At 44.8% G+C, this 15,676-nt stretch overlaps 1 protein-coding gene across 1 annotated transcript in view; it reads right to left on the reverse strand.

The window, feature by feature from the left end:
- ARG2 (arginase 2) overlaps positions 1-15,676 on the reverse strand; it is a 29,599-nt gene that overhangs the window by 1,078 nt on the left and 12,845 nt on the right. Inside the window, exons 3-7 of the mRNA XM_075530503.1 lie at positions 7,863-8,040; positions 3,537-3,696; positions 2,692-2,786; positions 2,442-2,546; positions 1,341-1,477 (exon numbers count right to left, since the gene is read on the reverse strand). Coding sequence (XP_075386618.1) covers positions 1,341-1,477; positions 2,442-2,546; positions 2,692-2,786; positions 3,537-3,696; positions 7,863-8,040 — 675 coding nt within the window. The remainder of the gene's footprint in view (positions 1-1,340; positions 1,478-2,441; positions 2,547-2,691; positions 2,787-3,536; positions 3,697-7,862; positions 8,041-15,676) is intronic.

Genomic DNA, 15,676 nt, shown 5'->3' on the forward strand with positions numbered 1-15,676 from the left:
TCATCCTACAGGTCTGACTTGTAGGGGGCAGGTTCATTTTCACTCCTCCCAGCCATCTGACCTACTTAGTTATGGGAAGACTCTGACATACGCTGCTTGTTCACCTTGTACTCCAGTTACCTTCAGTGCAGGTTTGGTAAAGGCAGAAACGCTGAGCAAAGTTCTCAGCATTGAACCTGTGGCTTGAAGGACGTTGAGGGGAAGAACGATTAAAAGAACTCCCAGGTCTGCCATCCACTCTCTCACCCTTCACGTCCCCACTGCCCAAAACACAGAGGCTCTGTCTAAACGAAGCTCAACCCAAACAATCTAGTATTTGAGAATCCCGCCAGTATTTGACAGGATGGCTGTAAAGTCTGGTAACGTGGGCAAATCTACTTAAGAGTTTATTGGGTACATTTCAGTACATTGTTAGGGACTGAATTAAGTCCCTCGAAAGCAGAGTGAATTAAATAAATCCATCCTCTTTTAACTATGCTGTAAAAAAATTTTTCTCTGGGACAAAAGGGGGGAAAATGTAGTTACCCCAAAATAGGAAACGATACAGTGAAGCCCCAGTCCCCACCCCCCTCACTCACTGCCATCAAGTCCATTCTGACTCACAGTGACTCGACAGGCCTAAACAGAGATGTGGCCGAGATATTTCTGATCTATATCTTTCCAGGACCACTCAGCCTCACTTTTTTCCCATGAAGTAGCTTACAGATTCAAACTGCTGACCTTGAGGCTAACCATCCAATGTATAATCCAGTCTGCCACCAGAGCTCCCTTCCTAATTCCTGGTAGATGTGAGTGTTTGGAAATAGTCTCTGAGTTCCCAAGAGGTCATGCACGAGTAAGATGGGTAGTGTTCTTATTAAGGAAGAGACAAGGGAAATAACCATGGGGAGGTGGAGGCAAAGAGCTGGCGTATCTACGATCCAAGGAACACCAGCGATTTGCCAGCATCACCAGAAGCTAGCAGAGAGGTTTGGAACAGCTCCTCCTCAGGGCCCTCAGATGCAATCAACTCTGCTGGCAATCTGACTCCCAAACTTGCCTGAGTCTCCAGATCGGAGAGACAGTAAGTTTCTGGTTTTTCAAGCCGGCCATGTTTGTGGTACTCTGTTAGAGAAGCCCTATAAATGCATATGCGATATGCTCAATGTCATTACCATTCGTAGCAATGTGCAGGAGTGAACAGGGAGGTAGTGTTGCACTTCCACCAGGCTCTGTATGTGTAGATGTAATCGTTCAAGTACAAAGTCTGCACTGACACGGACTAGCACAGAAGAGCTACAAAGAAGGTTTCGGCAGATTTACACATGGCGCTGATAGGCGACAGGATGTTTGCTACATACCTGTGTTGTGTATTTCCTCAGTAATATACATGCCTTCTCGATAGGTCAGACCTCCTGCAACAGGAGTTCCTGTGGCTGGAGCCAGTGCAGGATCAAATGCGTCAATATCAAAACTCAGATGGATCGGCCTTTGTCTTCTAGAGAGAATGAGGATAAAAGAGTAGCCATGGGGTTGTGCTTGGGGATTCCTCCTCCCTCTGCCTGTGCCAACATGATTGTGTTGCTCCCAGCGAGGACCTTTAATAATGGAACACGATTCTGGGCTGCCCGTTCCTGACATTCCTGAGTATCAGCATCTTGGCTTTCTATTCACTACTTTACAGTACTGGCCTTTGCTCTGTACGCCGCACACCAACTAACCCGTTCATACTTCTGGCTTCCCCCGGCATTAGAGCCTCTCGGTCAGGAGAGGGGATGCCGTCAGGCTCGGAGACCGTCTAATGTACTTGCATTAGACTAGATGACAGTTGCTGTCATTCCCTCCAAAACGAAGAGCAGCTGAACTTAACTCTGATTTTGTCTGCAGTCTTCTAATTTCACTTCAGCCCAGGTGTCCGTGCAGTGGCTAACACTGACAATAGCCACACACCAGATGACCACCCACACTTCTTACCACTGACATACTAACTACCAGGAGCTATTCCAGCAGAGCCATCCAGAAACAAAGGTTCAGTGTTAGAAAATGCTCTTAAAATCAGTCTATGATCAGCACTCGTGTTACCTTTCTGTTCCACACTAAGACTTCCTGAATGTAAAACCCTCCAGATAAGCTACAGAAAAGCTGGGAAGAATGAAGAAGTTGGAACAATGACTGCTCCTCATCTTAAAAGATAACCAACACTAAAAATGGAACTGAACAAAAATTGAAGTGAGGCAGAAGATTGGGGCAATGACGTATAGGAAAATCCTTTCCAACCCCCGAGAAAGATTTGAGTTATGTTTCAGATTATGCCTTCCTGAACTAGTGGGTTTTTCACATGTACACTGTTTCTGTGTCTTAAGAAAAGGCTGTTCTCCAGAGCCTGGGTAGGCAAATGCTGTCCACTGGGAGTCTGCCTTTCTTCCCTTTGGGACCTAGGAGACACTGTTGTCATTACTTACTTGCCAATCAGCAAATCAAATGTCTGTTCCATGACCTTCTGGATACCTAGTCGGTCAATGTCCCTCATGGAATAATACTGGATGTCATAGTTCTTCAAAATGAAACTGTGGAAGATACAAAGGAAAGAATCCTTAATTCACAAGGCATTTTAACAATGTGTGCCTAGAGGGGTTTTGCCTTTAGAAGTCAAGCATCCGCCTTTCAGATGGAACATTAAGAACCCCCAAACAGGCCCAGAGCCTAACTTACTGTTCAGGGGGATCCACGTCTCTTAGGCCAATATACACAATATCTGGGGAAGAGATACAAGGTTTGAGCCATGAAAATCCTGGGAGTCGTGGTACCTGTGAAAGGAGGCATTAACAGAATCAGGATCCCCTGGTTTCGTCATTGTGTGGCCTGCCTTCTCTACCTACCCACAGGATAGGTTTAAAGCAACAGAAAGCACTGGATCTGGGAGAGGACAGAGAACTGTAATATTACAGAGGGCAGCTCAGTACCACAGTACAGAGTCCTCAAGAATTAAAAAAAAAAAATCCCCCAAAGTGGCCTGTTTCTCATTAACTTATCTAAACGACAGGAATCCTGCTGATTAGTCCTTTTCCACCTCCTTGCACATGATTGAATTGTTTACAGATTGGTTCTTGAAGCATAGCCTAGTTGCCAACAGCCAAAGCATGCATACTGCCAAACGAATAACCTTTGTACTGTCCTGCTTTAACTTGGCCCCTTGCTGACGGTAGGGATAGACGGGCTCTACAGCCTGGGCTGTCTTGTGCAGAGCTGAAGCAAAGTATCACCCTGGCAATCACGGCATCCTTTACCCAAGAAATCCTCAGGCTGACTACTTATGCTGCCCGTCACCACCTCTTAATTTTCCCACCAATGATATGTTCCCGGAGAGCAAGAACCATCGTCTGGATCCCCACCAGCTAGCAGACGGCCCGGCCTTCCGATGTTTGCAGATCAAGTCTAGGGATCCTAAGTGATTCTACTCCTGTCACAACCAGCCCATCCGTCCAAGAAATCTTGAGATTGAAAGTCCCATGATAACTCCAGGGCTATTCAACTTCCTTTTCACGTCAGCAACTGACCTTGTCCTGTAGCTCTCGGAGGAGGAATGAAACGGGCTGTCCGTGGAGATTTCCAGATGAAGTCGTTAGGGGTGTATTGATGTCCGCATGGGCATCCACCCAGATGACACAAAGGTCTGGGCAGTGCCGGGCGTGGCCGATAATGGTTCCGATTGCCAGGCTGCAAGGAATAAATACAATAATCTTCAAGGCCCTCTGCTTGGCAAACATCACCAAAAACAAATCTCTTCAGCCAACACAGCTCACACTCTGTCCTCCGGGCAAAGTCGGGGCCCTAGACTGAGGCAGTGTTTCAAAGGCACAGAGCCCCAACAGTTACACCTTCCCTAGCCTTGATGGAGTTACACAGGGAGAAGAGGAAGAGCTGACGATCACGCTGATAAGTGGCTATCTCTGCAGGACAGCACTTTGATCCATTAGTCCTGGTCCAGCAAAGGACCACAAGTATTTGTTCAATGAATTGAAAGCCAGATCCATAAAGTGGTCTACAAGTAACAACTCACAAAAATGTTGCTTCACACCTCTCATGGAAGACCTCAGTGAGTGAATTATTACTTTCCAAAAGTCAATTATATTTCATCGTTTAAGATAAAAATTAGAAAGCATTAAAGCGTTTCAGAAAGATTGTATGTGATCATTCCTAACACTTGAAAAGCCAAAGATGTTTAAGTCTGACATTCAATTTTAACAAAGGGTTGTTAAAGGCTGACATGAAATAAGGAAACCCAGTAAAGATCTTATCATCGACCAATGAGTAAAAGTTTACAGAATGGCAATTCATTATCCTGAAAGGTCTCTCTGGATTTTTTTGTTTTGTTGTCATCTTTGTTTACAGTAGACAAATGTTCCACCTCAACTGCAAGACTCCACTTGCAATTGTGGGAAAGCTGCCGGCTCCCCATGCCCTTTCTTGGTCAGTGGAGTGAAAGCTTGGAGTTCCAGGCTTTGTATTGGAGCTTTTGAAGGGATGCTGATGTTGGATGCCAGTGAGTCACTTCCGACTCATTGTGGCTCTGTGTACAACAGAGGGCAGTGCTGCCCAGTCCTGCACCAGCCTCACAGTCATCAGCTACCATCCCAATCCATCTTTAGGAAGCTCCTCCTTTCTCAATAACCTTTTACTCTACCACCAAGCAGTGTCTTTCCAGGACTGGTCCCTCCAGAGTATGTAAGATGAAGTCACCACCTCTGCTTTGAAGCAGCATGCTGGCTGTGCTCCCTCCAGAACAGACTGGTTTGCTCTTGGCATCCCGCTCGATGTACTTTGCCTCCACCACACTTATATGGCTTTTCTTCTTCATTCTTCCATATTCATTTCTCCCATACGAGGGGACTGAAAATACCATGGCCAAAGTGGGGTCAGGTTCTCGTTAGTTCTCAAAGTGCCATTCTGCATTTTGACCCTTCAAGAGAGGTCTTTTGCAGTTGAATTGCCCAATGCAATACATCATCTGATTTCTTGATTGCTGTTTCCACATGCATTGTGGATCCATCCAAGTAAGCGAAACCCTTGACAAGGTCAATATTTTCTCCACTGGCACGATACTGCTTACTGGTTCAATTTTGAGGGGTTTTTTTTTTTGTTGTTTTCTCTATGCTGAGGGGTAATCCTGAAAGCTGTAGCCCTTGATCTTCATTAGTAAGTGCTTCAATGTTTCATCATTTTCAGTAAGCAGAGCTGACATTTGTATATCATAGGTTATTAATAAGTGTTCCTCTAATCCCGGAGCCATCTTCTCCATGAAGTTCAGCTTCTTGCCTGGTTTGCACGGCACACAGAACGAGTAAGCGTGGTGAGAGGATACAACACTGGCACACTTTGAAACAGACAGCATCAGCTTGTTCTGTCCCAAGACTGCCTCTCAGTCTGTGCACAGGTCCCACATGAACACAAATGGTTAGGAAATTTCCATTCTTGCAATGTTATATATAATTTGTTATGAGTCACACAGTCAAATATCTTGCAGAATCAAGAAGACACAAATAAATATCTTTCCGGTACTGATTCCCGCCAAGACCCATCTGACATCAGCAATAATAATCCTTATTCCACATTCTTTTCTCAATCTGGCTTGGATTTCTGCTAGTTTTCTGCTGATGTACTGTTATAACCATTTACAGTTTCTCTGCTGCAAACTTTTACTTACAGGTGCTATTAAAGATGTTGGTCAGTGATTTCCAGATTCTGCTGGATTATCTTTCTTTGGAATAGGCATTAATAGGGACTCTCTTCCAGTTGGTTGGCTATGTAGGCATCTTCAAAATTTCCTAGCATAGCCACATGATAGCATGTTTGTTATTCCAGGTAGACTAGAGAAACAAATTCATAGACACTCATGTGTGTAGGAAAGAGCTCTACATAAAGAGTAATTGTACATTAAGAAAACACCCCCCCCACACACAAAAAAACACCCCAGCCCAGTCCAGGTCAAGTCCATAAGCCCAATATTAGTCCATAAATTCTTTAGACTCATGCAGCCATGCGATAATGCCGAATGCAGGAAGATCACAGGCCAGTGGGTGGAAAGTCTTGTGGATCCAGTGGTGACAGAAGCATGTCAGTACTGGCAGGGGCCTCCACATGGCTCCTCCAGCTCCCAGGGCTCTCTGGCTACATCAGCATAGCTCCATCAGGCTTGTCATCAGTAATGTCTCACAAAGAGTGAGCCTGTGTCGCGCTTCCAGTGAACTATTTATCTCCCTAGCACCTCCCACTGAGGTCCTCAAGCTGCGACCTGATTGACAGCCTAACGCCACTCCTTCACTCTAAGTCTCAAACTGACAACAGAGTATGTAACTACCAGAGCATGCCAGGAAATATCTTTGAGGGATAGCGTGGTGTAACACTAAAAGAAGTGGATTAAGTCAGAATACTAAGGCTTTACTCCTAGAACATGCCGCCTAATTTCTCTAGACTTGTGTCCTTTTTCTGTTGTTGTTAGGTGCCATCACGTCAGTTCTGACCCACAGCAACCCTATGTTCAACAACAGAGCGAAACACTGCATGACCCTGCGCCATCCTCACAGCTGTTCCTGTGCTTGAGCCCATTGCTGCAGCCACTGTGTCAGTCCAGCTTGTTGAGGGCCCTCCTCTTTTATACTAGATCCAAAAGACGGGGAAACAGTAATACCTGGTCCATTTGATGATGAGTAGTTGTTCGAGTTGCACACTTAGCTCTTGCTAGGTCTCCCAGACTGCCTCAGTTTCAGCTCCGAGCAGGAAAAAGGTAAGCAGTGACAGGGCTGCAATTCTGATAGCTTCTCCAAAAGAAACCAAGGCCACTGATACAAGGCCACAGACAAGGAGATGTGACTGGAAGGAAGATGAACTTCCAAAGACAGCTTGGAGAAGGAGACCTGGTTCATTTCAGTAAAATCTTAGTAGAAAACCTGGGACTGACCCATTCTTACTCTGAATTTTTTTTCTCCTAATGAGGAAGTTACCTGCCTCTACAGTTGTAACAAACAAAAATAATTAATTTGTGTTACCTGAAAAGCTTCAGAGAAAGGTTCTAGATTGGATCTGGAAAGAGGAGTTACCTACCATAGGAGTCACACTGACTCTGAGTCCCAGCTTTACGACTTCCTGGCTCCCAACCTTCTTAACTTTATTTGACCTGTGTTCTGGGCAATAAACGAAGATCTACCTTATCACCTCCTGGCATTGTCAGAAGGATTAAAAGTGAGAATCGCTATGAAGTGCTTAGTATTCCTAGTACTTTAATGCCTTTTCCTATCTATAAAAACCTTCATTACTGAGAAATCTTACTGACGCCCAGACTGGTCTCTTCTTTAAATCTTACAGAATTTGGTATTTTATTTTTCATTCCATGTGTCTTTTTTCATCTAGTTCTAATTGCTCACAAGTTTCCTAAAAACAGGCACTTTATCTTACTACGTATATTCCACAATCCCTAGCACAGCTGAGGACACATCAGAACAATGATCAATAAAAGTAAATGTTGATTCCCTTTTAGGCAGAGGATCCAGAGTGAAGAGGCAGGAAATGTACTTACAACCCCAGAGAGAGGCTCTGTAACAACCTACTAGCACAAACACTAACAAAAAGTCTTGAGAACTTTTAAAGCACAAAACACATGGTGCCTAAAAAACCTTGCTTGGTCTGCCTCTGTACCTGCTGTGTCTGAATGTACATGACCTAATTAGACAACATGTTATACAAAAGAAAACTACCTGTGCCCCCAGAAGATCTGACCTTAGACATACATGAGACCCCAAAATTCTCCAGGTAAAGAAAACGACCAAAATACGAAGTCCAAAGCACCAGGTAACCAGCATATCCACTCCCCTCAGCTCCCAGCTTACCTGTGGTCTCCTCCCACCGTGATGCAGCTGTAGCCATCTGATACGGCTCTACCAACCACTTCCGCCAGTTCCTGGTTGGCCAGGCCCACAGAGCGTGGGTTCACTATCAGGTTGTTGTAGAGGTCATCTTTGGGAACTGGAGTAAAACTCAAGTCGCCAAGGTCTTTCAGGTGGTAGCCTGGAAACAAGTGAAGGATGACATGGTTAACTGTGTGAACTATCCCAACTTTTATTCGTCGGCCTGGGCCACAGATACTAACTTATGACAAAGTACACACACGTGCTCATTTCTGTCACAGGAAAATCACAATGGCACATGACTACGTGGCAGGATTGTTGGAATTCTTGTCCAATCCGTGTGAAGACCCGTTTGACAGATGACACTGGCCAGGAAATGCAGGACAAGCTTGTGCCCACTAGAAAATGAGAATGGAATTTGGTGGACAGCCCAGCAATCTGCCACATGAACATTTTTAAAATTCTGCCCAAACTTTAAGCGATCAAGACCACAAAACAGGAAAGCTTAGGATGCCCTAGGATTACCATTTCGAATGATTTCTAGCCTACTTCATTACAGAGTTGGCTTAGTAAATGCACTGAGCCAGCCTGATGACTTGGAAGCTTTCTTCTTTCACTGTAGGCCAGTGGCACTGTCCACTCTGTATCAAGGGGGTTGTCGTGCCCAGAGGACTAATAGGGTAGAACCCGAACTGGCTTGCAAAGGGCAAACACAGGCCCGGCAACAACTGTGCATGGACACCTGGAAGCAGCTGAGCGACTGATGACTGGAACAATGTGACATCAGGCTGTGGAGGGCCCACATTCTAGTCCACAGGCCAGGCTTTTTGAGGTAAATGGGAAGGAAGGCTTCTGGGAGGTGAGCCTTCTACAAAGAGCAGGATGACCAGGGTACTACTAAACTTCTCATTCAAAGGACACCAGGTATGACATCTAATGAATCTTGACATTATTAATGAAAACAGCCACAGATTGTAATCTGGAAGGAATGTCTGCTTGTCATACTTGAGGAAAGGAACTGCCTGCCCCTCTGTGCTTTACGTCAAGTCATCCCCGAGTCTGGGTCAGAGCAGCCCTGCTTGCTCACTGTGCTCTAACATGGCCCTGGTACAAGAGGAACCTGGAGTGTGAAGGCACTCTTAAGTCAAACAGACCAGGAACCATTTCAAAGGGCTCTCAGTTTCCAACTGCAGGGAGGAAAAAGAGGGAATAAAAGCACTCTTACACTGGCACGGCCTTGTGTGTTTCTCCCTGGTGTTCTTAAGGACAATATGCTGAGTCACACTGACTTGGATCATTTAGGCCCAGATGTTACCTTTGACCTTGATAAACCTCTCCAGGTCCATCAGAGTGGAACAAGAGAACCCAAGTGCATCAACAGAATGATGCAACTTGGCAATGGGGAAGAAATCCAACAGCCCCATGCAACCTTAGCAATACCTGTGAACGGTGTGTCGACTTCAGGGCTGTGGTCACTCAGTGAGAGAGGTTGGAGAAGTGGAGACGTGAGTGTCTGCCCCATATACCACCCTGTACAAGCTGCAAGACCACATCATTACCCCACTGAGACCGGGGACGTTGAATGCTCCGTCTGCAATAGCCGCATGCCCCAAAGGCTCTCGTGAAGAGACTGTCTGCAGTACGATGACCAGGTCTCTTTTTTTCCGCAGCATAAACGCACCCCACTCCCTCCTGCTCTGACTTCCACTTCTAGATGGCTCATCTACTCAAGGCTTCCAGCAGATCACCATGAGATGAGCAGAGACCCGACTGCACCATTGGTGGCTCACTGGCAGAAACAGACTTAGAGAAAAGAAAGATGGAAATATTCAGAACGTATCTATCAGGAAGAAGTCAGTTAAACCTGGAATAAAACATGAAAGGTAGCAGCTGTAGGCAGCCCCATACAAATACTTCTCAGAATTCTGAGGGACCGTGCATAGTTCCTCCAACTTCAAAACCGTGCCTGGAATACGGCTGACCGGAAACGAAATGGCAGTGGTACTCAAGCTCAATACTCAGAAAAGACTGCCAGGGTTAATTCGGACCATTTGAGGTACGTGCAACTTTTCTCTTAATGCCCAAAATGGGATTTGAGTAAAAACCTTTGAAAAGACTTGTTCTTCAAGGAAATTCATTTGGTTACCAGCAATAAAACACAGGTTTGCATGCAACTCCCAAAGGTGTCTCAAGGTATCTGAAAATCTTTGCTTCCTTAGAGCGAGGTTTGTTGCACTAGGAAAAAGAAATCATATCACACAAGTAGACAACTGACTTCACTTCCTCAGAATCTTCCAGAAGACATCTTCAAGCAGGACTGTCAACTCTTTCCCTATTCTGCTCCCCTGTTAACCTCAGCAGCAGGGCAGTACTCTCAAAGGCCATGAAGACCAGAACTGAGGCGGGCAGGATAGTGGCAGTGGGGGTTCTAGGAGGGATGGTCACCTTGGGGGTCAGGCTGGTCACTGCAGAGATGTCCACCTTCCATATCCCAGTTAACTTCATGCAAGCTCAAACACCATGGTGGCTTTGCACGAATGTGATGGTTCAAGAGGAAAATGGTTCAAATACAAACCCTAGCACAGAATTTGGCTCAAGAATTTCAGCTGAGATGACTTACAAAAGCATTTAACTGGTTCTCGGGCTGCATCTGTCCTTACTGCCCAGCTTCTGAAGTCTTGTGAAGAACTCTCTAAGTACCCCTCGGTCACAGCCAGCTCATGCTTTTTCAGGCCAACTGCCAGCTGACAGCATCCCAGCAGCTTGATTCCAGCATGGGTAGATAGGTAAGCAGAGGTCTCTGTCTCTGTAAGTCATAGCAACATAGCCACTGTGCCTCTTCAGAACAAGAATAATATGCTGAATCTTAGAACAAGATTGTTGAACTATTCTGAAGACCAAAAATCTGCTGTTAACATGTTAACAAAACCTCACCAAACCAAACTCGCTGTCATTTCCAACTTAGAAACCCTATAGAAAAGGGTAGAACTGTTCCTCTGGGTTTCTAAGACTCCTAACTCTTCAGAGGAGTAGAAAGTTTTGTCTTTCTCCTGACAAGATCTCAAGAGAGGCAACAATCCCTAGAGATAGTCACTTCTTTACAACCTGTGTTTCTTTGCTCCCAGCTCCAGAAGGAGCCCTGGGGGGTGAAGCACTGGGAGGCTTAACCGCAGGTCAGTGCTTCAAACCCATCAACCACTCTTTAAAAGACAAGACAGTCTGCTCTCACAGATTTTAGTCTCAAAAACATTATTTAAAAAAAAAGCTCTACCCTTGTCTGATAAGGTCACTATGAACCGGAAATGACTCAATAGCAATAGGGTTTTTGGTTTGTGCCAGAAGAGACTTACAGAGTAGAGACAGCAGATTTGCTAGTTATACTTCTGATAGGTAGCTCGCCTGCCCTGGACCCTGGGCAAACCTTGGTGAGGCTGCAGAAGGAAGCTCAGAGATTGCATTCTATACTGTTCTGGGCAGAAAGCACAGGATACATATAATTTGGCCACACTGGGCCAACCACCACATCAAATGCAAAAGTAAAAACAGTTCTGCTCGCTTACTCCTAACTTCCTGGATGAGTCCACCTCTCGAACCACAGTAAGGCGGTCCTTCCTCCCAGAGCTGTTACAGTGAGCTAACAGGGCAAGACCTGACACATGGTAAGGGATTACATATTCAAATGGGTGAACCATCTTTGTGGCTTCTCTCCCCCTTTTTCATTTTCCCCTAAAACTGACTGCATAACCTAAGCCTTCCCCAAATGTGCTTGTCATCTGATAATGGAGTTTTGGGTAAGACAAAGGTAGCGCAAACAGGCCCGCTGATTTCTCACGGAAACGCTGAGTCCAGCTCTCACAGTGCCTGTGTCCAGCTCTCACAGTGCCTGTGTCCTACACTCTCCGTGGAGGAGTATGAAAATGCAAGGACCGTGTAATTTCTAAACACCAACTCTGAAAACCCTGGCCACAAACACCTCCTGCTGCTCTGACTCATTGGCAGGTCACAAAGGTATTGCATTTCTTATTCAGAGCCTCATGTCTCTTGGGAGGATGTGGGTATGGGATAAAAAGCATAGAAAATTCTGTCTTCAAAATATTATTACCATACTTGCCTTATTAACACTTTCAATACCAAGAGAGATTAGTCATTCTAAATGATAATAAATTTAAGCATGAATTAAGTTGTTCAAACCAACCATAAAAGTCTCTTGAGTGCTGACTTCTAACTGTGCTATTTTGATAAAGCAATTACATAGCCTCTACCTAAAGCAACCAGAGAGCAGCCTTATTTGAAAAAAAAAAAGTGATTATTAGCTGCTCGTCTTGGTTACAATGTTTAAAAAAAAAAGGGTACTAACTGGTCACTGTAACTTAACATTTAGTATAAATAAAGTCATCAAATGGTAGCCAACCACTTTGCTAAGAGTTAACACAGTTTGATGTTGTGGTTGTTGAGTGTGTTGAGTCTGACCCTACGTACAATAGAACAAAACCCCGCCGGTCCTGTGTCGGCCTCATAACACGTCATGTTTGAGCCCATTATTGCAGCCACTGCGTCCATCCATCTTGATGAAGGTCTCAGCTTTTTGCCTGCCCCTCTACTTTACCAAGCATGATACCCTTCTCCAGGTACTGAACTGGAAACAGTTTGATGACGTAGGGCAGTTAATTCGCTGAGCCTTGCATACCTAACAATCTGGGGATTATGTAGCCAGTCATTCTGAGAGAAAAGAAACTGTTATCTGAAGAACAGCCCATCAGTACAGTTGTGAATGAAGTGATAGGAGATAGCTGTGATGTTCTGTCCCCCGTCTTCCTCCCACAAATTTACTGTGTACTTACTGTGTTTCACACGGAGTTCAAGAGACATGGCAGTAGGGCCTTCCAGGAGCTCACAGCACGTAAGGAGAGAGGTGGGAGAAGCAGTGCGAACTGTGATATGGTTGTGCACAGTGTGGTAGGAGGAGAGGGAAAATGCTAACTCAGACTCACAAAGAGCCAGGAGGACTTCTCAGAAGAGACACTATCCACATCTTAACAGCTACTAGCCAGGCAGAAAGGCAGCAGGGCTTACCCAGCAGCAAAGGCTCCTGGTACTACAGCTTGGAGCTCCCCAGAGCCCAGGGTGCCTTCAAGAGGACTGTAGAGAGTAAGGCAGGAGCAGGGAGCAGGGCCCAGATCCGGAGTGTGTTGGGAATCTACTAAAGAAATGACAATCAAACCTGCATTTTAGGCTTAGTGGTCTGGTAGCAGTATGGGAAAGGGACTGGTCTGGAGAAGGGACCCTAGAAGGAGCTGTAGAGAGAATGCAGTGGGAGAGAGAGAGGAGCTAAGGGCCGAGACAGAAGGTCTGCCCTCCAGCTTTCTGGCTCTGCCACTACCAGAGATGGAAAAACAAGGGATGGGAGGTGGAGAGAAGACATCTGGAAGCTCAGTTTTGGACGTGTTGGCAGTGAGTTGTTAGAGACTGTTACGAACTGAATTGTGTGCCCCCACCACCACCACCACCAAAATAAATGACTAAAAATCTGGTCCACTATCACCCTGGATGGGATGTAGCCCATCTGGAAGCAGAACTGTCTTTGTAATGTTAAGGTGGCCATCTGGCTGTAGGGTATGCCTTAAACCTAATCGTTTTTGTTTTTTTTAAATAGGATTAGTCACAGGGAAAAAGGACAAAGGAGACAGCCAGTTCACCGAGGACCCACAGAATTTTGGGGTCCCAGACCCCCAGAAAAGTATTTTTTACCCAGAGCAGACAGAGCCTTCCCCTAGAACGGATGCCTGAATGCAGACTTCTAGCTTCTGGAACTGAAAATGCAAACTGCTGTTTCTCAAAACTCCAGCGGTTGTGTTTCTTACAGTGGCACTCACTAAGAGGCATCACCGTTGAAAATACATGGGAACAATTAATGAATCAATCACAGGCAATCTCAGTGGCTGATAACATCACTTCTGCAGAAACTGTACACCATTACCTAGGAAGTAGTCTTGCCAAAAGAAATAAAAACTAAACCCGAATCTGCCCAGGGATCTTGATCTGATGACCAGCTTACAGGAAATACAGAGGACAAAGGAGCAGGTCAGACTACACCACAGGGAAGCTCTCTCTGCAAAACCCAAACTGATAGAAATTCCACACATGACCTCGTTTTTCTACAAACTAAAAGGAGGGAAAAAAGAGTGGCCTATCACTGTAAGGTCTTAATCTATAATCACTAAGAACCTTATTTGGATCCCACTTCAAACATTAAAGAAAAGGTGTGTGCCAAATGGGCATGAGGGGATACTTAATATTATCATATATATTTTAGGGGCAATAATACTATGGTGGCTTACACCTTAACGAATTCTTACCTTTCAAAGATCTAGCATCTTTGCACATACAAGGTGCCCCAAGCGCTGCATCGCACGCACATAGCGTTCACAGGAAGTGAACATGAACAAGGGTTGTGCCATTTTCAAAAGAGCAGTATCGTGTGTGTCATACTGAAATATTTACAAATGATACTTGTGATTTGCTTCAAATGGTCTGGAGGTAGAGTTAAGGGCAGTTAAATGGATGGAAATTATTAACTGACTGATGGTGCATGATTGATATATCTAGCTCATTGTTATTCTCTTTTGTCAGGTTCAACAATTCCACAGTAAAAATTGAAAATATGTTCTTGTTGCTAGGTGCCATCAGTTGTTTGCAACTCAGTTACCTTGTCAACAGAATGAAACACAGCCTGGCCCCTTATCATCCTACCAATTATTCCTGTTTGAGCCATTATTACAGCCACTGTGTCCATTCGTTGTGTTGTGGGGCCGTCCTCTTTTTCGCTGCCTCTCCACTCTACCAAGCTTGATGTCCTTCTCCATCCAAAGCATGTGAAACAAAGACTCCTCATCCTTGATTCTAAGGAGCATTCTAGCTACAATTCTTCCAAGACAGATTTGTTTGTCCTTTTAGCAGTCCAGTATTCTTCACCAGCACCATAATTTATTTAAATATTTTTCTTGACATATCTTACTCATCCTAATATATCCCCTTCCCTTCCCATACAGTCCTGTTGTTCAAGCCCATTAGGTGGAGTTATACAATCATCAATGCTATCAACTGCCCCCCTCCCACACCTTCAGGGAACCGTTACTCCTGTCACTGTCACTAAGGCGTCATCTATCTTATCTACCGTGTACAAATTGATCTTAAATATACAAGTGAACAGCAAATCTAACATGATTAATGAGGTACATCGCATAAAGACCTTAATAGTAAAGGGAAGAAATCTTAAAGAATTAAAGGACAATTATGTGATTCATCAGTGCCGTGTGGCCCTTCTGAGAGGGACTGTCCAGCTGTCTTGCTGGTGGAGTCTGGGTCTCCACTATATCCACTCCCTTCATAATGATTTGGTTGTGTAATTTTTGAACTTCTGGTAACACTTCCTACTGACACCTCCTGATCACACAAGGCTGTTGTGCTTTTTCCATGTGGACTGTGTTGCTTCCCTACTAGATGGCCACTTATTTAACTCCAAGCCTTGAAGACCCCAGACACTATAGCTTTTGATAGATAGCCAGCACCTTCAGTTTTCTTCACATTTGCTAATGTGCCCATTTTGTCTTTTTCAGGAAGGTTCATTTCATACAACGCCCCGTTATTAAAACAAATCGTACTTGTACTGAGGCAAGACTAAGTAGAGGCCCAAAGTCCGTCTGCTTCGTTGTTGCATTTACATACATACATTTATAAACAAATATACATATACCCACACAAATATAGGGCTTTCCCCCCTATACCTCTATTATGTT

The sequence above is a fragment of the Tenrec ecaudatus genome, chromosome 14, assembly GCF_050624435.1.
Source record: "Tenrec ecaudatus isolate mTenEca1 chromosome 14, mTenEca1.hap1, whole genome shotgun sequence".
Classification (NCBI taxonomy): domain Eukaryota; kingdom Metazoa; phylum Chordata; class Mammalia; order Afrosoricida; family Tenrecidae; genus Tenrec; species Tenrec ecaudatus.